The sequence below is a fragment of the Artemia franciscana genome, chromosome 7 (assembly GCF_032884065.1).
Source record: "Artemia franciscana chromosome 7, ASM3288406v1, whole genome shotgun sequence".
NCBI lineage: Eukaryota > Metazoa > Arthropoda > Branchiopoda > Anostraca > Artemiidae > Artemia > Artemia franciscana.
Genome location: NC_088869.1, coordinates 22258608 through 22284943, shown reverse-complemented (window position 1 = coordinate 22284943; position 26336 = coordinate 22258608). Strand labels below are relative to the sequence as shown.

The window sequence follows — 26336 nt, the reverse complement described above, 5'->3', positions numbered from 1 at the left end:
TTGTTTTACTTCTCATTATTAAGTAGTTAAGATGAAAAGGCTTTGAATTTTTTTGGAAATAACTGGAAATTTTTCATATTTCTTGGAACTTTTCAACTCCATTCGAAGATCTTCATACCAGAAAAAAAAAACGTTGAGCGTTCGTCTCTTGCCGCTGCCAAACTGCAAACCCAGCTGAGCAGGTCCACTACCGTCTTTAAATAATTAGACTAGCATGGCCCAATAATTACCGAGGCTATTTGAGAGTAAACCCACCTCAAGCACCTCTATCTGTATGTAAACACCATGATATCTTGTGCGATAGTGTATGATTGAGGTCCTGATCAAGATTTAGAAAAGATGAAGAAGAAAGCAATTGTGTCGTTGAGCCCAGTGCTGTCTGTATTAGTTATTTTTTTTTTTTTTTTATATTTTAAATGTAATTGAGATATTTGTAGTTACAAATCTATATGGGTTAATACTTATCAACGCTGATCTTTTTTTAGCCAATTGATTTCAATATATCTGTAATATTCTTCCTGATATTTTAATTTGTACTTTATTTATTGTTACTTTTGTTTTTTCCAAAGTATTTGATTGCTTAAGAAATCCAAACATTTTTACTCCTAACGTGTAATGATGAAGACAAAGCCTTTATAAAACTAGGAGTGTAACTTAAAGTACCTTTTGAGTTTACTCTGTCGATGATCAAAACATGACGAAACCTTTAATTTATGTGAAAATGGAGGGGTCCTTTGAATAATCCTAAATTATCTTAGTCTACATTGTCTTGCTAGGGAAACTATTAGATTACTCTCTCTATATTAGTGCTTGAGACTCAGAAAATTAAGACTTTTATGCTTGGATTAGAATTTCATCCCTCATTTTCGAGAGGTAATGGAACACTGTTAGTGCTGAGATTAATGTAATTTTGAGTGAATTATTTTGGGATTGCTATTGATATACTTAAATCCATTTACTGGCGACAAATCCAAAGCGTTTTTTCTTGTATTCAATATATGTTAATGTAAGTCTAATTGTTGTTGTTGTTTTCTCTAAAAAACAGGAAGTTGGATTTTTTCTAATTAAAAAATACGGTGTTCAATGAAAAAAGAAGGATTAATAAATAAGTACATAAGTGGTATAAATAAGATAGGGCATGAGGTTAGCACTTGGACGATGCCTAGAAAAAGACACAGTGATCTTAAGAACATCGCTTGATGATCTTTGGCCGAAGACGCTGGAGAGGTCATTGTGGAGAAGCATTGTTGTCGCCTTATAGGCCGACCGGCGTGGGAATTCCTTAAGTCCAAGCAACTAATGAGGTTGCAATGAGGTGTGAGTCACAGTATACCAATATGATGGTGTTTTTTTCGCATTACATTCATTAAAAACGGGCTCTGACAGATTAAAGGAGCCAGATAGTTTTTAGATGAGATTAAAGGAGCCAGATGAAATTTTTTTGAGTCAAGAAAGTTGATAGAATGCAATGTGGTCGGTCAAATGAACTTTTTTTTTTATTATGGAAAATGGATTTTGTCTTGAGCTTCTTGGCCACAGAATACTTCGACCTGAGAATACAATTTGTCGTTACGTACTGACCTCTTGTTTATGGTATATGAGCATGGATGCCAATGATGCTGGGGCTACTTAAAGATTTCCACCAAAGCAGCTGTTCGTAATTTAGTGTCGTTCTTCCGAAGAACAACACTATTGCGAACAATAACAATATTATCCCAGTAAAAGACTTGATGGGATAAATGGTTCTTTGCTAACCCGTTATTATGTGATCTGAAATACCTTTTATTCTGACTAGCTTTCTTTTGGTCAAATTTTGATCTCAATGTTCTGTAAAATTATTTACTTTCCATTCCGTTCTTTTCTCTTGCTATATAATCGTCTTAAAGTGCATAAGAGTCGGACCAAAAATCCATATTGGAAAGGACTCTCAAGTGCTGAAGTATATATTCTCGTAAAGGGAAAACAGAATCCATATAGGTTTCCCCATTGAATAGACCTCTTATCTTTCTTTCTTTTGATTGCCCTGAAGATCCGGGAACTAGCATTTTGCCAAGCTCCTTCTATTATGAAGGAAGCTATATATCATTGTTGGAAAGCAACGTGATCCTCTTTTTTTTTACCTTCTTGGTAAAACACAATTTTATTATTACTATTAAACTTGGAAAATAATATATTATTTCCCGGTGTGTAGAGGAGTGAAATAGGGAGGCTAAGCCCTCCTAGATTGGTTAAGTCCCAATCCAAGAAATTAAAGTTAATTGGAAAAACTTTACTTAGTGACAACCCAACCCTTTTTACGAGTTACATCAGCTTCATTAACTGCATGTTAGTCAGAAAATAATAAAAAGATGGAGATGACAATAAACAATGACTCTAAACTTAATGTGCATAAATTAACACTAGCAAGTGCGGTGTTGACGGCCTTTAAATCCCCAAAATGGCTAGGGTGTCATTTGCGTTTTTTGGGGGGGAAGCAAAAACTGTTATGAAGTTCTTATTTTTTGTAGAACACTATTTTTAAAACTTTTTTCCATTAAAAAATAAATGCTTATTACCCCAGGAATTATGTTTTTTTATATCAGTATATGGATAAGAATCAATATAGTTTATAGTCTATTTTGCAGTAAATTTTCGTTAATGTTTTTTTCTTTTCAATTCTACGTCTTTCAAATATTTGGAAGATTAATATTTAGTTTTCAATAACCCACAAATGACAAAAGCCTTTTAAGGGTTTGAAGGGGGGGGGGAGGGTGAAAACATACTTACTTTTTCTCTATATAAAATATTTGTTACCATTAGTTTGATTCTACAGTTTAAAAAACTCATTTTTCATGTTCTCCTTTAAATCTGTTGTTACAAAAATAATAGGTTTTGTCTTAACGGATGATTAAATTATATTAATATATTTGGTTTTCAACATTTTGCAAAATTAAACAAGAGCTTACTTAAAAATGGCAACATTTCATAACAAAACTTGTGTTGACGCTATTAATTAATAGTACCTAAGCGGTTTTGTCCTAACGGACGAATAAATTATATTAATATATTTGGTTTTCAATGTTTTGAAAAATTAAACAAGAGCTTACTTAAAAATGGCAACATTTCACAACCAAACTTGATGGAAAGAAGTTTCACTATTGGGATAAGTGATTTGTTTTACTTGATGGTACCAGTTTTGTGTGAAAACTCCATGTCGACGCTATTAATTAATAGCACCTAAGCGACATTCATAAGAACAGAATAAAAAAAAAACATCACGCATACTCTTTTACCAGGATCGAGATAAATCCCCCCTCCCTCTAACACAGAACTTGAAGTCAACTTGTCCTTTCCTCAATAGATATTGTTTATCAACTGTCAAAGTGTCAGCTCAATTCCCCCTAGACATGAGACAATATGGAGGAGACTAAAAATTTTAACTTTGGTATCAATCATTTACGAATAGGAAAGATAACTCCTCAGCCCTGCGTTTAATTGAATTCTGTATCCCTCTGCACGCATGTTTAGTCAAATGTCGATTTTTTTTAATTCGATAAATGCATGTATTACCTCAAAAAGAATATATTCCCAATAATATCTCTTTTGACTATAGGAGACGTCTTGCGTGAGGCTTCGATCTATGACCTTGTAACTAAGAGTCTTATCGATCACGCACGATTGACTGAGCCTAGTGGAGCTTGGTTATTGGTTTTACCCCTTTCTTGTATTTTACATAAAAATAAATGGGTCTGCTATAAATGGGTCTTCTGTATAGTTTATGCACGTAACCGACTGTTATGTACTATTGAATTATAGATAATTTGACGTGATATCAAAGTTATTATTTATAGTAAAAACTTTAATTTTGTACCTCATTTATCCAACATCTTGTATCAAACACTTTGTGGACGAGCTGCAAGTAAGGAGCTATGCAACTCAATAGCAACCAAAACTCTAAGAAACCGAGTCTTGATAAAAATGGATACACCACAAGAATCGAAGTTTGATGCTGATTTAAAATATATAAAATTCAACAATTTTAACATTACCATCGAAAGTTACGAGCCTGGGAAAATTTGTTCTATTTCTGAAAAAAGGGTAGAAATAGCTCCAAAACATCGAGTGGTCTTAACGAAAATCGCACCATCAGATACAGCATATTAGAAAACCATACTGTAGGGGTTTCATGCTCACATATGCAAGAATATGAAATTTTGCATTTTTTCCCAGAAGCAAGGTCACCTGTGCGTGTTTATTTTTATGGGTTTTTTTTTCGGGGTGATCGTGTCGAACCAGTGATCCTAGAAGATCGGGAAAGTGCTCATTTGATCGGCAATAAAAACTAGTGTTCTTTTTAAGTGGCTGGAGTACAGCTAGCCCCCTCCCATGTCTATTTTTTCCTAAAGTTGCCAGGTCAAAATTGTGAGATAATTGGAAGAAAAAAACAAACTCTAGCGTAAAGAGCGAGGTATTTAGGACAGGGCAACCCCCTTTATATACGTAATAATTTTCGTTTGTTTTAAGTTTTAATGTTGCTCCTTGCTTCCAGTTGGAAAAAAGATTTTTTTTTAAATTTAATTCCCTCTAAAAGAAAGAAGCTAGAAAATAAAATTTGCCCATGGATTTGCGTTTGTATTCTTTCAATTGTGCTTTTCCACCGAGAAAGGTTAAACTTACAAAGCCATGACAATAGAAATTTACTCTATTGTCGCATGGAAAGGGTGAAGAACATATACTTGTTATTAAAGGGTTTTCAAGCAATGAAATCTTACCCAATAAATAGAAAACCAGAGATGTAATTTTAAAATTGGCAATAGAAAGCTCTAGGCAATTGCTTAGAGAAGAGTTTTGCAAGAAAGATGGAATACCAAATGAGAAGATTGTAAGAAAGGAGATTTCTCGTCGTACATCTTTTTCTGATTGTTCCTTTTTCTGAAATCAGAACGGGACATAGTCAGAATTATCGATCAGTTGAAACCGTGAAACTCTGAATTTGACATATATTTAAATTCAAATAATTATTTTAGTTGAACCTCTTACCATAAAACTGTGGCTGTCACTACTTCATATGCAGAATTTAATTTCCGGGGGTAGGGTAGTCTAACAAAAAACGACAACTGCTATGAGAAATTATAAAAAAGGAAAAATATTAGGTTTTTTTGGGGGGGGGTTTCACGTGTTTGCACGGTTAGGCTGTCATCTAAGCAGGCAAATGTTTAGATGATGATTATCATTATCACGAATCAAGTTTTCGATCTTTCTCTTTCTGTTTATAAAACTAAAAGCTAGGTGGGGAAGGCCTCTGCGTGGGTGTATGGCTAAACTATTGTCTATGCAGGAAAATGTTACAGATAAATCGTGATCGTCAATTTTTTTTTCTTTCTATCTATATTTTATATTGAAGCTTTTGATTTGCGAATAATTTGTGAATAGAATTCTAAAATCTTAAAAACTACGATTTTATTACAATAATTAAACAATATCAGTTATTCTGTATAATGTAAAAAAAAGCCAGATATGTTAATGACCTAGGAACAGATATCAAGCGCCAATTTTTTGTTAAATTTCCAATGATACTTTTTTTTTAGATTAGGATAACAAAAAGGTTGTCAAGCATGACTGGAACATGGTCTTTTGTTGTAAACCGAAGTCAAGAAGGGAAAGTTGCCCTTCCCCTGCCCTGTAGAAAATTACGCCCATGTAGACAATAGTAGACTAATTTGCACAAAAATCTGAAAAAATTTAAGTGTTCAGGTATGAATTCACCTACGGTGGGTCCAGGAGCAAAAAATGTTATGTTGATGTCCTTGGTGCTTTAAGCAAACATAAGGAGCGACAAGTTTTTAGTCGCAACGTCTGTTACAAGTAAGCTCTGTGTTTTTCTCTCGTTTAACTTTTGAGCCTTTTACACTGAAAATATTGTGACGTAGCTGTTTGAAAATATCCTGCTGGTCTATGAAAAAAGGCAAGCAATTATTATGGTATTTTGTTGATAGATTGAATTTTTATTTTAGTTAGACTGTGTTTCGTATCACCAATTGACCGGGCTCGAAGAATAGCTGATAATTTGAAAGATTTAGCAACAACGGAACCACCCAAGCCTCCTCCAGGTGTTGAATACCCTCTCGGAGGGAGTCAGATACTAATTATAGATGGCAGTGTAAGAGAAGCAGCATGCGAGGCTTTTTATGAAATAGATGGGGATATGGTAAATCTTGCAACAATGGTTTTGGATGCAGTAGCTCAGGTTTGAAATTTTGAAACAAATATATAGACTTTATCTTGAAGAACGGTAATGTAGCCCCCCCCCCCTACAAGCAGAGGGTAATCTTTGATAATTCTGTGTTGAGAAGGTTCTTCTTTCTTTTTTTTCCAATTTATACCCAAGACTTCACTTTAAACAGAAATATTAGATATTTTTTGGATAACAACCCTTTTTATGATAATCTATTAAAAAGAGGTACCGCTTACATTCCTTCTCACTTTGGAACGAGATCAATTAACTTTCTCAATTATATTCTTTTCGTTCATATTCATCGTTTCTTGTCTAACGCTTTTTTATACTGATTCCTCATAGGTAAATTTCATTAAGCTTATAGTCCGTTCAGGTGCATAGGAAACCGAAGACAAAAACCAATCAGTATGAAAGGAAAAGTGTTCAGACGATATTTGTAAGTTTTTTTTTTGAAAAACATAGATAAGATGTGCTTGTGCGCGGTTTCTGTGGCCAAAAGTTTGTCAAAAAATATAAATCCATATCAAGTGTTTGCTTTATCAAGACCATGACTTGTATCGTGCAGGAACTGGCTGTTTTGAATAAGAACAACCAAATTTTAACTTTTGCTTGCTTAACAATTGACATGCTTTCCACTTTTAAAAGTGCTTGCTCATTTTTGCTCGACCACACACAAAAAAGCGATGAGTACGATAGGGAAACTAAAAAAAAATTCTTAGCCCCAAAACCGTACGACACCATGGGAAACACCGATCGGTTTGCTCATAGTAATGATTGGTTTTGAGCCTATCCCCATGCGTCTGAAAGGACTATTAGATTTACCTAAAAAAAAATTTACTAGTATAAAGATAGTCGCTTTTTTTTCTGGAATGATTGTATCGAACCAATGAAAGTAGAATATTGAGAACAGAAATTGTTTAGTTATGACGCCGGTATATCTAACGAAAGAGTTCCTGCAACAGAAAAGTGGCATTTCTGGCTCTCCAGTGCCGTAAAGCAGTAATTTTGGCCAAAACAGGGCCGAAGTTGTCAAGCGAAAATTCTAACATAGCCAATTAGTTTAAACCCTTGCATAATACTTCCCCATATTTGAGAAATTAAAATTGCTAATCGGCGTATTCTGTTCTTAAAGATCCAAGCTGTCTATAAATTTTATGCCTGTTGGAGAACGTAGAAAATATTTAGGGAGGGCTAGATTGTGGGATGGTCCTTACTTTTGCCCTATGTATGGAGAGATGGATGAGTTTCTGCATAAATTTTTAGGGGAATTTAGGGAGTTGAGGGAATTGCGCTAGGAAATATTTTGTAAAAACGTCGAGGGGAGCGATTAGATTTTGGAAACTTTGAAAATTAGGTGTTACTTAAATATAAACGATATTGGAAAGTCCGTCCTTGCAGGGAAAGTCCGTATCACGAGTAATCGTGATAATTTTCTAAAATAACTAGTTTTAGAGTTTTTTTTAGTTTACGTTTTGTTGCTGTATTGTTTCGCTTGTTTTGTGTATGTCACCATGGTCCGATTGGGCTTTCGTGGGAATAAATCTATCTATCTATCTATAAATTGTTTGACAGTCGGACACAATAATTTGAAATTTTATTTAGATGAAAATATCTATTAAAATCTTTCTTTTACGGATATACAGCATTTTATATAGCAATTATAGCATAGCAATTATATAGTTGCCCAATTGCATAGTTTAGGCGTAATATTACAAAGTTGAACACCATTTTAAAGGGAAGGTAGTGAATCTCCTCTGTATTGGGCAAGGATAAGTAAAGCCCTAGATTGGATAGTATAAGGTTACAATCTTTCAGCTTTTTGTCACAGGTCCTTCGGATCAATATATATGGTTATTCGAAAAATCTGTCCGCTACTCGTTTTGAATCTCAAGGGGTATATTTAGATTAATGGCTACTAATAGATTCTTAACTGATGACAACAGTCCCCTCTTATTCAGGAAAGGTCAAGAATCTAAAGTGGAAGCTGATATTAATATGGTCAACTGCTCAAAATGGTGGGGGTAAGGGGTGTAGAGGACATCTCCCAAAGATCAATATTGTCTTATACAAAGTCCTAAATTCAACAGATAAAAATTCACGAATAGTGCGGTGTAGTTACAGTTTTGTTCCAAATTAGTTAAAAATGTGGTTCGGTGCAATGTGATGATACAAGAAAATGAAGCACGAACGAGATCTGCGGCAAGAAGACATGTGACAATCAGAACGAATATACCGAATTGTAAATGAAATCTGCAGTTAGAGGAGAAGCAACATTGAGAATCACAACGAGTCTGAGAAGAAACCAGATCCAATAAAATGGTTGATTCTGTCATGTTCAGGATAATTAGCTATTTAAAAGAACTGAAACTACATATCTTAGGATGAAATTTTGTATTAGAGACTTTTGAATCTCTTAGAAAGTAGTAGATTAAGGAAATGAAACTTTCAGGCATGGATCTAAGACTAAAATCAGGTTTGTTCTTATAGCGCTGTAGAAAAAAAGGACCGTATTCAAATACTTAATGAAAATAAATAATTCATGAGAATTCTCTTTTTTTGAAGAATAACTTTAACTCGAAATCCCGTCTGCACTAAGTAGGAGAAACTTAGCTTGGGATAATCTCGACAGGTTAAGCTGACTTTAAGGTGGTACTGGTGACGCAATCTGGCGTCATTTCCCTGCAGTTTAAAATGCCTGAAAAGATAATGCTGTCATGTTCAGCATAATTGGCTATTTAAAAGAACCGAAACTACTTATCTTAGGGTAAAATTTTGGATTAGGGACTTTTGAATCTCTTAGAAAATAGTAGATTGAGGAAATGAAACTTTCAGGCATGGATCTAAGGCTAAAATTATATTGTGGGAAGTTGTTTTCAGTCTCAAAAGAATTAATACGCTTCACAATTACCAGATGCTAGATGGTATTGTTTATTTTATATTTTTTTTTCAACAGTCGCTTTCTGCTCTTACCCATTAAGCAAAGCTGAATCTGATTCAAACAAATGAACAGTTTTTTTTTTAGGACAAAACGAAGTCAAAATTGTGGAGAAACCGGCTTTATTTTTCTCAAGATAAATTCAGTTACATACTGCTATTTTAACATATAATCATTTTTTTTATTTTTTTGTTCTTATTATCGATTGATGCTTTTTATAAAGCTTGATTATGATGTATAATTCTTCAAATATTCAGTTCTGAAACTTGTTTTGGTGCATTTAAACCTTAAATATACACATTTTTCGGCTAATATTAAAAGATGTTGTTTAATATTAGCTAATGTTGTTTTTTTTGGGGGGGGATTGGTTTTATTTATAAAAAAAATTACATACATCTATGGCAGTTTCAAGAGGCAGTAATCTGTAGGAGATTAAATAGAAAATGAAATTGACAGATCAATTCAAATAAGGACAGAAAAAAACATCAAAGGAGAGAAAAAAATAAGCAACTAAAAAAAATATATATAAGAATAGAAAAAAGATCAAAGGAGCTTGACTAACTTGGTCTCAGATACCTAAATTACACACACAAAGAAAAACTCCTCAGAAAGCTACTTCCAGCCATCCCCCCCCCCAAAAAAAATAGCTTAGACAGATTTGCTAGTCTTTTCACATCAGCTTTTGCGGCCAGCAGTCAGTAAAAGAATTGTCTATCTATTTGCGTATTCCAATCAACGCATATGTTTCTCGTAAATATTAATTATGTATTTTGTTCGTATTCTTTTTGAATCTAAGAAATAAATATTCTTCATGTTAAGCCTTACTTAATTTAATATTTATGTTGCTCCATAGTTATGATTCATTGAGTTTTTTTTAACGCTATTGCTTTTGGAAAAAAAGAAAGTTTTTTAATGTCATGAATGTGTTTTAAATCGGACTTATATTGTTACTTTGTAAATGATTACTTTTCGTGCAGTGAGAAATGAAGGTAACCGAAAGTTACAGAATGTTTGATCGATTATTGACTGAACAGATCACTTGTAACTTAGCAAAATCAGTCGGTTTGATTTTTATTTATTTATTTAAACGCGATGCAAGTTTTTTTTTTTTCGTTCTCAGATTGATGGTGGAAGAGTGCAGAAATAGGCAGAAAAAGCTATACCTGCTCTTAATTGATTTTGAGAAGGCTTTCCACTCTATTGGCTGTCATATTTTATGGACGATTTTAAAATAATGTAGATTACCTGAGAAAGTAATCAAATTGTGATTTTATTCAATTTGCTATTGAAGATAGTGAATTCTGCATATGAATAGAAAATGGGGGCATGCGTTTCTTCTAGGAAATAACGGACGTTAAACAAGGATGTATCCTGTCCCCGTTCCTGTTTGTCATTGTAATTTACTATACTCTGCAGCGATCTTCAGGCTTTGGAGTGAAGATTAGCAGCCACCAGATCTCTGATCTGGTCTTTTCAGATGACGTTGTTCTTTTTGTCAAAGCGAAAGGGAGACTGGCTGCTACTCGACACCATAGATGACGAGGCCGGGAAATTGGGACTTGTGGCGACTTTCAGTTATGCAAATAGCATTGCCTTGTTTGACTCTCCAATGATACTAAAGGGCAAATATAAATCAATTCAGGTCAAAGTATTTAAACATCTAGGAAGTAAGATTGAGTATAATTATGAAATGGCCAACGAAATCAAAAGAAGAATTGGACAAGCGACACTGGCTTTTCTAAGTCGAAAGCGTCTGGCGGAGCATTACGTATTTCCTTCGCTTAAAGCGAAGCCTCCTTAACCGTAATGTTTTTTCCATTCTCCTCTGTGCAAATTGGGTGCTGGAAAATAAAAATTCAACTGGAGAAACGTTTCCTACCCTTTGACAACATGTGCCTTGGAAGAACCCTGAATATATTGTAGCAAATAATGGTTCTCAGCATAGAAGTTCGTCGACGAACCTGTCAGGCAGAAGTTCGTCAGACGAACCTGTAGTTGCTGACCTTATGGAGCGCAAGAGATGGACATACCTCGGCCATATCATTTGTATGCCTGAGGATCGGCTTTAAAACGCAATATATGATTGATGCCCTGAGGGAAGGTGCAAAAGTCTAAGACATAACCTACAATGGCAGTACGACCGAGACCTGGGAAGTGTAGAGGTGTCTTTTTAACCAAAGTGGGTGGTTGTCATGGCTGCAGGTAAGCTATAGAATCTCTCGTGAGACTTTCTCTGCCCCCTGTGTGCTATTCCCTTTTTCTGGAGGGTCTAAGGGGTGAGGAAAATGGTCAATGCACGCTATCCTCACGGTGCTGGTTGTGTTTTTTCTAAATTGCTTAATTTATCCATGTATTTTTAAGAAACATATTATTGTTTCTCCTTTTATGGAGAGCAAATCTTGAGGAAAAACTATTCCATTTGTACCCTTATTATCTCTGGTGAACTAAAAGTTTTAATTCTTTGTAAGCTTTAATATGTTCTTATCTTGTAAGGCCTATTGGCTGTTTGATTTTCGACTCAGTTAATTTGCGGCTCACTTTTGACATGTTATGCAAGCTATCTGTAATGTTTATCGTAAAATAATTGGGCTGAAGTAGCTTGGCGGCTATTTCAGCCTGATCAGCCATAGTTTCGAGGTACACCCTCTTATCAATCCTAGTCCGTGTTTTGACTTGTTTATTGAGACACTTATACTGCGCTTTTAGATCATCTAGATATTCTCTTCGGCATGTCGTGTTAAGCTCATGCCTATCTACGTGAATTTTGACTTCTGCCCTTTTATCAATGATATCCCAGGTATTTTCAGATAGCCACTGCTCTTTCTTCTTCCTGTTTTATCCCACAACTTCTTGTGCCGCCTCTTTCAGGGATTTGACGATCTTTTCCCATTGATTATCAATTGACAACTCATACCTTAGTAGGGAAAACTTATTTGACAAAGTAGATGTATACTTTTGCAATACATACGGGTCCTGCAGTTTTCTCACATTAAATGTTTTTACTGACCCCTGGGGTTTTATGACGGTTTTTAGTTTTAGCTTAAACTTAGCAACAACAAGTTGATGGTCGGAATAGCAGTCGGCACTTCGGAAGGTCCTCTAAACAACGTCGCCTGTACTTGGCAATTAAAATATGGTCTATTTCATTTCTTGTTACACCATCAGGCGAGTTCCAAGTATATTTGTGTATCTGTTTATGAGGGAACCGTGATGCGCCCACGATAAGTTCATGAGTCGCACAGAAGTCAATTAAACGTACGCCATTATCGTTGATTTCCCCCAGTCCGTGCTTACCAAGGATAGCTGGGGCATAGGAGTCATCATTTCCAACTTCATCGTTAAAGTCCCCACACACGGTCACAATATCATGGCGATGCGCTTTAACAACAACATTTGACAACACGCGATAAAAATCATCTTTGTTCTGATCACAGCTATCATTGCTTAGGGCATACACAGCAACAACTGTCAATTTGGCCTGAGAAGTGGCAAAGCCAGCACGAAGGATCCGCTCATTAATAGGTTCCCAGTTCACTAGGCACTTTTTGGTCCGACGGTTTAATGCCATTCCAACACCTGCCTCTTTTCTAGTTTCAAGTCCAGAATACAAAATATGGTATGTCTCACTATTCAAAGTACCAAAACCGGTAAGTCTAGAATCAGAAAGTCCAGCAATGTCAATACGGAACTTACCAAGGGTCCTCATAACACTGTTGAGTTTTCCTGGCTGTGTTTCTTTATTAATTGTTCTAACATCCCAGTATCAAATTTCAAGTCCAGAATACAAAATATGGTATGTCTCACTATTCAAAGTACCAAAACCAGCAAAGTCAATACGGAACTTACCAAGGGTCCTCATCACTGCTGAAATTTCCTGGCTGTGTCTCTTGATTAACTGTTCTAACATTCCAGTATCAAATACGAAAAAACACGGTCGTTTTCAAGAATCCAACCCGGCGGTGTGCGTTAGTCGTCATCACAGAAGAAGTCAATCCGAGGCTAACTGCTGCTGTTTCTTAAGTAATCGGTTTTTACCGATTACTAAGTCAATTATCATAAAATTATTATAACAAATTATCATAAATAAAAAGGGAACAATACCAAGTTCAGGAAAAAAATAACATACAAAACTTGAAACAATTTTAATTCATTGTAGATGCAGATCAGTGTACTTTGTATGTTTCCGCTATCATTAATAAAAAGTATAAGGTCTCTTGGAAAGATATTCCAGTAAAATGGTCCAATAATTTTTTATTTTTTTTAGTGTCCAATTGACACCAGAACCACTTTGCTTGAGAATGTTGTCATCATAGGTGGAACTGCTATGCTACCTGGTTTTAAAGCTAGGCTACTGGGAGAAATCAAAGATTTTGCCGCTCGTCCAATTTATTCCAGTCGGTTTCCTGTCAAATCTGTAAAATATCATAACTTACCTGGGAAGGAAAACTTCATAGCTTGGCTTGGTGGTAAGCTTATTTTGTTTCATTGAACATTTTCTTATACAACAAAAACAATAACTCAGCTTGGGATAATCTCGACAGGTTAAGCTGACTTTAAGGTGGTACTGGTGACGCAATCTGGCGTTATTTCCCTGCAGTTTAAAATGCCTGAAAAGATAATTCTGTCATGTTCAGTATAATTAGCTATTTAAAAGAGATAGTTATCTCTCTCCTCTCGAAGTTCCAAGGTGTCCGCAAGAAGTGCTGACACCTTGGAATTTGTCTTGTGATTTTAGTTTAACTTAGATTTTGTGTCCGCATTTGTCGGCATACTGGACGATTTTTTCTGCACATTCTTTATATCCCCCCTCTAAACTCAAAACCTAGCTTTATATCTTTTAGCGCACATATCTTCCCAGTCGCCCAGTGCGCAGCTAAGGGGCAAGAGGTGCCGGGCTTAGCACAAATTTGCATTTGTTGGAATACGTGGAAAGATAAATTGAAAGTACCTAAAACTCTCGAAGTATCTTTTTTTCCATTTTTTTTTCTATATAAGCAGTAACAAAAGAATCTCCATATCATGGTTGAAAAACCTGCAAGCGAGAAAAATGGCCATTTCCACCAGATTCAAGAATATTAACTATTATCTAAATTAGTCTTACTAATAAAATGTAATTTTGAAAATAAATTTGAAGAAATTTAATTAACAACACGATAATCATGCTAACATGTAATTTAGACATTTCTGAGGATATGTGCAATGGAACACGCCTGGTTGCTACTGAATTGTGTAACAATGTAATTAAAGCCAATATAATTACTGGGGATAAAGCTGGAAAAAAAGTTTTTGTTTGTGTCTATGACGTCATACGAAATTTTACAAGATGATGAATGAATCCGAACAGCTAAAGCAAAAAGCAGGGGAAAATCTATATATATATATAAATAAGTTGTCTGTGTGTCGAATGACGTCGTGTCATCAGGCCGTCATGTCGTCATTATGACGATGACGTCATTAAAGGTATTTAAGACATTCGTTCACGGAAAAATGTTTAATTGTAAAATGACTGAAGAACCTACAAGGTCAACAGCCGAGGAAGCTGCTCAAAGGGTCTATGCCAAAAAACTTGCTGCTGATAGAGAAAGTAAGAAAAGAAAGCGTGCCGAGGAATCACAAGAGCAACGCGAAACCAGACTTGCTGCTAAAAGAGAAAGTGAAAAAAGGAGGCTAAAAGTATTCAAGAAAATCGTTCAAAGACAAATTTTTAATTGCAAGAAGATCGTGGACGGAAAAATGTTTAATTGTAAAATGACTGAAGAACCTACAATGGCAACAGCCAAGGAAGCTGTTCAAAGAGTCTATGCCAAAAAACTTGCGGCTGATAGAGAAAGTAAGAAAAGAAAGCGTGCCAAGGAATCACAAGAACAGCAAGAAAACAGGCTTGCGGCTAAAGAACGCAAAACCGCGCAGTTAGATGAAAATCCACCTGGACAGCGAGAGTCAAAACATATAAAAACTGAAAATGATAGCGATGATGATTGGGTTTGGGATTTTGACTTGGATAAGGTCATCAATGCCTACCAGATTTTAGTTAAAAAAACAGAGGTTCGGCGATATGTATTTCATAGTGACTCTGAAAAATAAAGAAGAAAAAGAAAACTGAAAAAAGAAAAAAGGTAAAAAACTAAAAAAAACTAAAAAGAAAAAAACACTCAAAGAGAAATTACAGACCGGGACACAAATGACGACCGGGACAGAGGAAATATAAATGACGACCGGGACACTCAAGGAGAAATTACAGACTGGGATACCGGGACACAAATGACGACCGAGACACGGGGAATATAAATGACGACCAGGACACAGGTATTTAAGAATATCGTTCAAAGACAAATTTTTAATTGTAAGAAGATCGTTGAAAAAGAAATTTCTAATTGTAAAATGACTGAAGAACCTACAATGGCAACACCCGAGGAAGCTGCTCAAAACGAATGTATTCAAGTAGCTGAGTTGGTAAAGCGTTATGTTTCAGGTTCTAGGTCCGAGAGGCTCCAGGTTTGAACCTTGGCTTTAGCATTAATACAAAAGAAGAAAAAAACTAAAAAAGGTAAAAACTACAAAAAAAACTAAAAAGAAGATACTAAAAAAACTAAAAAAGCTAAAAAACTAAAAAAAAAACAAAAAAAGGTAAAAAACTAAAAACTAAAAAAGAGAAAAAACTAAAAAAAAACTAAAAAAAGGTAAAAACTACAAAAAAACTAAGAAGAAAAAAAACTAAAAACTAATAAAAAAACTAAAAAAATACTAAAAACTGAAAAAGAAAAAAAAACTAAAAAAACTGAAAAATAAAGGAGAAAAAGAAAACTAAAAGCCGGGACACAGGGAATATAAATGACGACCGGGGCACTCAAAGAGAAATTACAGACTGGGGCACTGGGACACAAACAACGACCGGGAGATATAAATGACGACCGGGACACTCAAAGATGAATTACAGACCGGGACACCGGGACACAAATGACGACCGGGACACAGGGAATATAAATGACGAACGGGACGGTCAAAGAGAAATTACAGACTGGGACACTGGGACACAAATGACGACCGGGATACTGGGAATATAAATGACAATAAAATGACCCATGGACAATTTTATGTTGTATGTTCAAGAGTCGGTAAACCAGACAATCTATTTATATGCACAGACAATGGGACATCGAAGAATGTTGTATATTCGCAAGTTTTACGTAGTTAAAAACATATATATCTATAACGAAAAGAGAAATCTTTTCTCCTTTATCTATATTCACAGGTGGGACACAGGGACACAACTACAATGGCGCGTAACTAATATGGCGCGTAACGACTTACGCGCGCGGGTGGGCTTGGGGGGGCGCGAAGCGCCCCCACCAACTAGGTTTTGGGGTGGCGCGAAGCGCCACCCCAACAGCTAGTGTTTAATATAATGAAGACAGAAAATGAAGCACAGCAAAATCTACGGTTAGAAGACAAATGAACACTAGCATCACAGCGAATCATAAATAAAATGATGCAGACGAAATCTGAAGTTAGGAGACAAGTGACAGCAAAAATCACATCGAATCGCAAACAAAAATGACGCACAACGAATTTGCACTTAGAACACATGTACAACAAGCATCACAATGAATCGGAAGCAAATTTAATGCGAGACGAAATATGCGGTTAGAAGACTTGTGAGAGTGAGAATCACAAAGTATTGCAAACGAAAATGATGCACAACAAATACGGGCAGTTTGAAGCCATGTAAAAACAAGCATAATCAATCGAACAAGAAGCATTCACGAAGTAATCAAAATTACATTGGAATAAAGGAATGTGTTAGTTTTGAGCGGTTCAGAAAAGAAGTAAGTAAAACTAATGCTGAAACATTCGATCGCCTTCCAGGAAAATACAAATCCTATAAAAGATATGACTCTGTGCTAGAAAAACCAAAAAGAGGAATTGAATTCATTCCAGAAGTCCCCAATTCAGTTGAAATTGGTGATTTGCCACCCCATGAGTTAAAACTAATGAATAACACAACAATTATGCTAATGCTTACTTTGGATATTTCCGAGGGTATCTGCAGTGAAAAAAACGCCTCGCTGTTACTGAATTGTTTAACGACATAATTAAAGCAAAAATAATTACTGGGGGAAAAGCTGGAAAAGCATTGGTTGAAGTGGTTGTGGTTAGAAGACAAGCGACAGCGGGAATTGCGTATATGCGAGCTTTTTGCCTGTTATTTATATTTATAAACAGACTACACTCATGCTAGTGACATACTTTGAAATTCCTTTTGAAAAAAAGCAACAACTAATAATACAAGCATTAAAATTAAATGTTAGATTTATGAAACTCTTTCTTGCTTGGCCAAAAAACTCATGTGGACACTAATGGTCAAGTGCCAAGCCCTAGTTCTGTTGATGATATTGGTATCCCAAAAGGGTTAGTACTAATGTCTCCAATATTCACACCTCACATTAATACCCACCGAGATGCTTACATCCTGGTTACACCTTAGGGATAGTTTTTGAGATGATACTGCAGCCCTATAAAAGGTAAAACTCTGTCCTTTCTGGTTTAAAGTCTGATGATGACAATGCTATCCCTGGTTGCATGGTTTGCTTGTAACTGTTTAGCTCTGAATTTATCAAAAACTGATTTTATAATATTTGGGCACCTAAGCAGGCACTGGATAAGACCAGAACTGAAGAGCTGATCTTCGGTCAAAATAGGATAAAAAGGATTAAGGCACTTACAGTTACTACTGATACTAGTTACAGCTCACCGCAGTACCAAGTTGCATGAGGCCAACACAGGTACGCGCGCTCCGCCTCCATTCAAAACTGTTCAAAGCCTCCCTCTTTACACCCTTTCAGGAAGTTTGTGTTTCCAATAAATCTTTCTTTGCGACGTGTCCCGACCCCAACCGTGGATGACTCGCTTTCCACTTAGCCCTAGTCGGTTGGCCGAAAAGGACAATCGGTATCTCGGAATCATTAACGAAGAGATGTTATTTCGTTTACATCTGAAACCTGCTCATAATTTGGTTTGCCTTCATAGACCAGAATATATGTTTCCGTTCCGCATTCTTAAAATCTTGTATCTTTCTCTTGTTGAATCCTATCTTAAATATTGTCCCTTAATTTGCCCGAACACGTTTACGATTCACTTACAATCCCTACATATAATCTAGAATAAGGCAGTAACGATTCATGGCCCCTTTATCTATCGTCGTACTGAGGCAGGAAATTTATCGAAAACCCAAACCCTCTTTTTCTTTCTTGGTGTGCTTAATACCACACAAAGAATTACAAGCAATAATGTGACATTATGACATTCGATTTTTAACAAGCTATTTCCTTGAAAGGCTTTTGCTGGGATACCCGTTTCTTTTGTCCATGTTTGCTCCAAGAAGCTTAATCTTCCTTCACATAAAACAGAAAGGCTTGAACCCCCCTTGCTGCAAATATATTTAATTTGGCTAAAACAATTCCTAAATCAGAGGATCGTTCGTCAATAAAAAATATGATTTGAAGGTAATTTCTTGTCATGATGGAAGGATTTACGAATTGGATTGACGTTTGGATTGAACTATTATCGTGCCGGGATGGCATCTGCTCTTTTTGCTCTGTTCTTCTTTAGTTTTTTATATTTTTTTTCATTTGCCTGTTGTTTTTTGTATACTTGGTTTTTGTTTTACGATGTCTATATCACATTATTTCGCTCTCCGGTTACTAATGTATTAAGCTGATACATTGCTCTCTTCTGGCCAGGGTTGTAATTCTGTTGTATGTGCATCATTAGAGATTTACCTTGCAAAAAGAAGGAACTAAGATAGATAGATTATTCGATGGCAGTCGATAGTTCGTGATGAGCTGATCAAAGTATATGTCATGCATTTTTTTGTGGAAAAATTTCTTCATGAAATGTACCAGTTTGAAAGTTTAAAGGGGTTGACAACTTCGGTAGTAAGTTGCACACTGAAACCAAAAATAGGCTGATACCAATTGTGAGACATATAAGGGAGTTTTAAGCAACAGTCGCTGTTACCTCATAATCATCTTCAGCAATGAGGGATTCCCAACTTTTGCTAGTTGGTGTACCTATTATTTGTTTCCGGTGTATTTGATGGTAAGACCAATTTGGCTCCAGTGGTGAGACATGTAGGGGACTTATAAGCAATAATCAGCTGTTAGGCTACAATCATCTTCAGCATTCAGAGGTTTACAACTTTTAACTAGTTGCACTGAGGGGATCGCAACTTTTGCGAGATGGTGTACCTAGTATTTATTTAAGATCGTTACAGATTAACAACGTTTAATCAAAGCGAAGAAACAAAACCAAAGTATTACTCTCGCAACACTTAACTCTGCGAAGCCGAACAAAGGTTGCTGCAACACCTCACGTTGCCCATGCAACGCAGATCTAGTTTTTATTAAGTTCGCTTGATGTTTGAGGCTATTTTTCCCTTTTTCAAAAATTGGGCAAATATTCTCAGGCTCGTAACTTTTGATTGGTTAATTATTTTGATTGGATTAATTAACTTTTGATTGGATTAAAGCTGATGAATTTTATGTATTTTGAATAAGCACCAAAATTTAATTTCTTTCGATGTATCTATTGTTATCAAGACTCTGATCCTTAGAGTTTTGGTTACTATTGAGCCACATCGCTCCTTACTTACAGGTCGTTACCAAGAACTGTTTAGTATGGGACTCGTACAACTTTACTTGTGCTCTTTGATATCTTTTCTTTTTTTTACAATTTCCCCTACGGATGTAGTAAATTGAAGGACACTCCTTTCTTAGCAACGGGACCACTAGAAAAATTTAGAAGAAACAATTAATCGATTTTCTATAGGAAAGACACTAATTCAACCTTTTACGTCCGCCATAGAACATCTATATTACCGCCTTTTTGGATATTTGCTTTTTCGTATGGCTGATGAAAAACGTTATGTTTAACTCTTATTCCTACTATAAGCAAAATTGAGGCTTCTTTTAAATGACATAGCAGAAAATCGCAAATGGAGACGGAGTGACTCTAAAAAGCCACTAAATGTTAGGAAGGGATTTGGCCTACAAAACAAAGAATTAATATTAGTTCGGCTCTTTTTTGTGTTATTGAATAGTTTAAATATTCAGTTAATTAAACTTTGTCACGTTCCAGCTTGGCTATTAGGGTAATGCTCAACTTTTTCACACTTTGGGGAGTGGCAAGTGGTGCCATTATAATCTCCGATCTATAATGAGCATTTTCGAGAGCTCATCATCTATGAATATATAAAAGTTGCGTTGATTTTTAAATTATACCCACAAGTTAATTCTTTTTTACTTCATCTGAGACCCTGTGTAGCTTATTATACAATTTGCGCTTGTAGTTAAAAACGGTTTAACTTCAAGATTAGCCATTTTACTTATTTTGGAGGGACACGAAAAAATGTTTCGCTGAAAAAAGGAATTGGAAACTCTTCGATCTTTCCTGTGTGTACGGTATTGCGGAAACCCGTGGTCTATACATAGTCTATATTACGAAAAGGTTTATACATAGTCTATATTTGAAACGGTTTGCCGATGTTGTGACACTCATATGCACAATAGATACCTTCATTGCATTAGAATTTTGAGTGCAAACAAGGCTTCTACTTCACCGATGCTCGTTTGCTCTTCATTTTATTTCTAATTATTGGTGGTGCCCAACCAGGGCTGTATCCAGAATATTGTTCGAGTTGGGGGGGGGGGTAACCAAAAACACTTCTATATTAGCGACTACCAAGGTTTCTATGTTCAAACATTTTTATGTGTAATTTAGTTACTTTTGTAAGAGTCAAACAAAAGTCCTTGGAGGGGGGTTCACAGTGGGTACCCCTCCCCCCCAGATACAGCCCTTTGTCCAACTATCATTCCAATTCTTCTTTTTTTCATCATACCGTTCATTGAATAGCAATCTTTTGTCAATAGAAACAGAAGCTCGAAAAAAGCATAAAAATGTATGAATCAAAAGGCAATGTAAGAGGCAATGTAAGGTTCCATACATTCCCTAATTAGATAATTACGGCTTCCATGTGTTGTTTTGAACACAAATATATTTTAAATAATTTCTCTTTTATAATTATAAATTTAAAAATCTAAGATTACTGGTACTTCAAGGAATTAATAGCATTATGTGTTAAATAATCAGTCTAATTCCATTGGTTATTTCCTCGAATTTTGTTTATAATCGTAATTGTCTTTTTTGTTGCCGTCGATGAATCATACTGTTATAAACAGTGTGATCTATATAGTAAAACACGCACTGTTCAAAATACATTTAGTTTTCAGTAAAACACAAACAGCCCTCAAGACCAATAGAAGGTTCGCAAAGGACGGGATGGGGAAGCCCCACCGTTATTTGCGAGAGCTCTTACATTTAAATCTATATTAGCCTCGTGAATTTATTTTATTGTGTTGTCATATTGATGTTCTGACAAATAAAAAAAAACATACTTTTTTTTAACACATATGTAAAGCCCAAATCCTGCTCTGGCCTTTAAAATGTTTAGGTTGGCGGTAGCCCTGCTCTTATTAGTGGTAAATTATGTTCGTTTTGAATATAAGTTAATTATTCATTTTAAATTTTGTTCGTTTTCAGGTTTATTTGTTCACCCATAGCAGTATCTTTTGTCGTTGTGCCATAGCATTATTTGTCGGGGTACCGAGTTTACCCTCCCCCCTCACCAATTTTGTCCGACTCGTAAAAACATGCCAAAATGCACATAAACCAATTTTTGACGCGTTTGAAGTTTTTTTGTGATCTCCCTCCCCCTAACTAAGATCCTGGATATATCCTTGGACAGAAGGTTTACATTTTGTGTCGAACGACTTCGAGAATGTAAGCGCTCATTCAGTTGTCTGTGCTTAATTCAAATAATACAATCTGCAGTTCAGATGTTTTGATTTTTTACGTCGCTCTTTACTTTAATTTGAAAATTTTTGTTTTTTAATTTGAAAGAAAACTTCAAGGTATGGCCAGTTTGGCCTTTATTCTGTATGCGCTTCAATGTTTCTCTATTTGTGGACTTGCAAATAATTGAACCCCTCCATACATTCTTTTGTACCTGTGAGTATTTCAGTATTAATTCTTACTGCTTTATGCCTCTTTTTTGAAACTCCAAATGTCTCCAATGTTCACCAAAATCTCAAATTATATTCATCTACCTTCAGCATTCTTCCAAAGAAGCATATAAAGGTACCCACAACCATTATGTGAACATAAAATGTTAAACATAATGCAAGAATGATTGGCCCACTATCTCTTGCATTAGTGTGCGCCATTTTTCATCAAGGGCTTATTTGGGCTAATCAAATATATCGAAGGAAGTGTCTCCCTTTTCTTCTCCTTTTTAAACCCCATTTACCTCTTATTCCTTTATCGAGCATCAGTAATGTAAATAAATGGAACACGACTTTTCTAGATATTTCTTGCTTCCCATGGAAATGTTGAAAAGGCATAGTGACGTCAATCTCATGAATTCTTAAGCTCTATCAAGATTGCTTCATATTCATGATAAATAAACGAGAGCTTGTCAAACGGACACTGCTCTTAATTGCGAAAAATGTCGAAGGAGGTTGTTCAATGTCTGTGAAAGTAAATAAAGTTACAACACGTTATCGTCCTGTAGTTAATGTATTGGATGATTATGTTCTGGATGCTTTAATTCAAGGCGAGTCATGCATTAATCACGCAAGCAAGCTGAAACCACCATCTTTAGAATAAAATTAAACATAAAAAAACAAGTTTTTTCAACCGAAAGAAAGGAGCAACATTAAAACTTAAACGAATAGAAATTATTACTAATATGAAGGGGGCTGCCCCCTCCTTAACACCTCGCTCTTTACACTAATTTTTTTTAGTACTTTTAAAAAAGCTTATTGTTCTAATTAAACGACCGTTGTGTTTCAGGAGCCATCTTTAAAGAATTGGGACAAAATTATAACTTTGATGTAAAGAGCGAGGTGTTGAGTGGGGGTAGCCTCTTTCATACGTAATGATTTCTGTTCGTTTTAGTTTTAATGTTGCTCCTTACTTTCAATTGAAAAGAAAACTTGTTTTTTATTTAATTTCTGATCGTGGTAATGCCAGGAAATCTAGTCCCACCTCCACGGAGAAATCTCCCTCCCCACTGAAATATCCTCTAGACAATTCAATCTCGGTGGAAATTTACACCGGACAATTACCCTTAACAACACCACGCACAAAATTCCCCCAATGTATGATTTTCTCTGACAAGTTTACCCCCTGGAAACTTCCCTCCCCATGGAAAATTACCCCGTGGAGAAACCCCAAGCAGAAAATTTCTCCCCACCCGAAAATGCATGCATACTTCCCAATAACAAATACTATGTGTAAACATTGGGCAAATTTTATTGCTTAAACACCTTGCCCCTGGGGCTGTGGGGAAGTCATGTTATATCCAAAGGTAAAGTTATTGGGCCTTTCAACTATAATGAACAAACGGTTATCTCAAAATTTTGATCGGTCGATTTTGGGAAAAAGGGCGGGGATGGGGCCTAGTTGCCCTTCCCCCAATCCTTTTGGTCACTTAAAGAGGTCATTAAAAATTTTAATTTCCGGTCGAATGAGCCCACTTATGATCTTCTAGGACCAATGGTTCGATACGACACGGCTCCGTGATCTTTCTTCTGGCAAAAAACGCAAAATTCCGCTTTTTTGCAGATAGGAGCATGAAACCTCTACAGTAGAGTTCTGTGATACGCTAAATCTGGTGGTGTGATTTTTATTTATATTCTATGACTTTTAGTGGGTGAATTGCCCTTTTTTCGAAAATTAAGCAAATTTTCTCAGGCTCGTAGCCTTTGACGAATAAAATTAAACTTGATGAAATTTGTATGTTTGAAATCAGCATAATAATCTGATTCTTTGATTCATCCATTGATATCATTTTTTTTTATATATATATATATATTTTTTTATAGAGTTTCGGTTACTAGTGAGCCAATACAAGGAAGTACTCTAACAACATCAACAAAAATCGACTTAAGGAATGAAAAATATGAGAATATGTTGCAGACCTAATTAGATGCAATAATACAGAATTTGATTTTTTAATAAAATTTTAAATATAATATATTTTATATTATATATATATATATATATATATATATATATATATATATATATATATATATATATATATATATATATATATATATATATATACTAGCTGTTGGGGTGGCGCTTCGCGTCACCCCAACACCTAGTTGGAGGGGCGCTTCGCGCCCCCCCAAGCCCCCCCGCGCGCGTAAGTCGTTACGCGCCATATTAGTTACGCGCCATTGTAGTTGTGTCCCTGTGTCCCACCTGTGAATAGAGATAGATATAAATATATGTTTTTAACTACGTAAAACATGCGAATATACAACATTCTTCGCTGTCCCATTGTCTGTGCATATAAATAGATTGTCAGGTTTACTGACTCTTGAACATGCAACATATAATTGTCCATGGGAAAAACAATCCGTATTCAGATCTATACCTCATTATTCTAATGATGTGTCCCTGTGTCCCGGTCGTCATTTATATTCCCTGTGTCCCGGTCGTCATTTGTGTCCCGGTGTCCCAGTTTGTAATTTCTCTTTGAGTGTCCCGGTCGTCATTTATATTCCCTGTGTCTCGGTGTCCCGGTCGTCATTTGTGTCCCGGTGTCCCGGTCTGTAATTTCTATTCGAACAATCCCTGTGTCCCGGTCGTCATTTATATATCCCGCCTGTGCCCCCGGCGTCCCCGCTGTAGTTGTGTCCCTGTGTCCCGGTCGTTATTTATATTCCCTCTGTCCCGGTCGTGATTTGTGTCCGGGTGTCCCAGTCTGTAATTTCTCTTTGAGGTTCCCGGTCGTCACTTATATTCCCTCTGTCTCTGTCGTCATTTGTGTCCCGGTGTGTAATTTCTCTTTGAGTGTTTTTTCTTTTTAGTTTTTTTTTTAGTTTTTTACCTTTTTTCTTTTTTCAGTTTTCTTTTTCTTCTTTATTTTTCAGCGTCACTATGAAGTACATATCGACGAACCTTTGTTTTTTTAACTTAAATCTGGTAGGCATTGATGACCTTATCCAAGTCAAAATCCCAAACCCAATCATCATCGCTATCATTTTCAGTTTTGATATGTTTTGACTCTCGCTGTCCAGGTGGATTTTCATCTAACTGCGCGGTTTTGCGTTCTTTAGCCGCAAGCCTGTTTTCTTGCTGTTCTTGTGATTCCTCGGAACGCTTTCTTTTCTTACTTTCTCTATCAGCAGCAAGTTTTTTGGCATAAACTCTTTGAGCAGCTTCCTCGGCTGTTGCCATTGTAGGTTCTTCAGTCATTTTACAATTAAACATTTTTCCGTGAACAAATGTCTTAAATACCGTTAATGACGTCACCGTCAAAGCAAAAATGACGACAACTAATTTCATGACGTCAGTCAACACAGAAACATGACGTCACCTGATCCACAGACAGACAGACAACTTATTTTTATATATATACATACTAGCTGTTGGGGTGGCGCGAAGCGCCACCCCATCACCTAGTTGGTGGGGCGCTTCGCGCCCCCCAAGCCCCCCCGCGCGCGTAAGTCGTTACGCGCCATATTAGTTACGCGCCATTGTAGTTGTGTCCCTGTGTCCCATCTGTGAATAGAGATAGATATAAATATATGTTTTTAACTACGTAAAACATGCGAATATACAACATTCTTCGCTGTCCCATTGTCTGTGCATATAAATAGATTTTCAGGTTTACTGACTCTTGAACATGCAACATATAATTGTCCATGGGAAAAACAATCCGTATTCAGATCTATACCTCATTATTCTAATGATGTGTCCCTGTGTCCTGGTCGTCATTTATATTCCCTGTGTCCCGGTCGTCATTTGTGTCCCGGTGTCCCAGTTTGTAATTTCTCTTTGAGTGTCCCGGTCGTCATTTATATTCCCTGTGTCCCGGTCGTCATTTGTGTCCCGGTGTCCCGGTCTGTAATTTCTATTCGAACAATCCCTGTGTCCCGGTCGTCATTTATATATCCTCCCTGTGCCCCCGGCGTCCCCGTTGTAGTTGTGTCCCTGTGTCCCGGTCGTCATTTATATTCCCTGTGTCGCGGTCGTGATTTGTGTCTGGGTGTCCCAGTGTGTAATTTCTCTTTGAGGTTCCCGGTCGTCACTTATATTCCCTCTGTCTCGGTCGTC

At 36.1% G+C, this 26336-nt stretch overlaps 1 protein-coding gene across 1 annotated transcript in view; it reads left to right on the top strand.

The window, feature by feature from the left end:
• LOC136028994 (actin-related protein 10-like) overlaps positions 1–26336 on the top strand; it is a gene marked incomplete at its 5' end in the record, with an annotated part of 123372 nt that overhangs the window by 45380 nt on the left and 51656 nt on the right. The window contains 2 exon segments of the mRNA XM_065706993.1: positions 5994–6226; positions 13414–13615. Coding sequence (XP_065563065.1) covers positions 5994–6226; positions 13414–13615 — 435 coding nt within the window.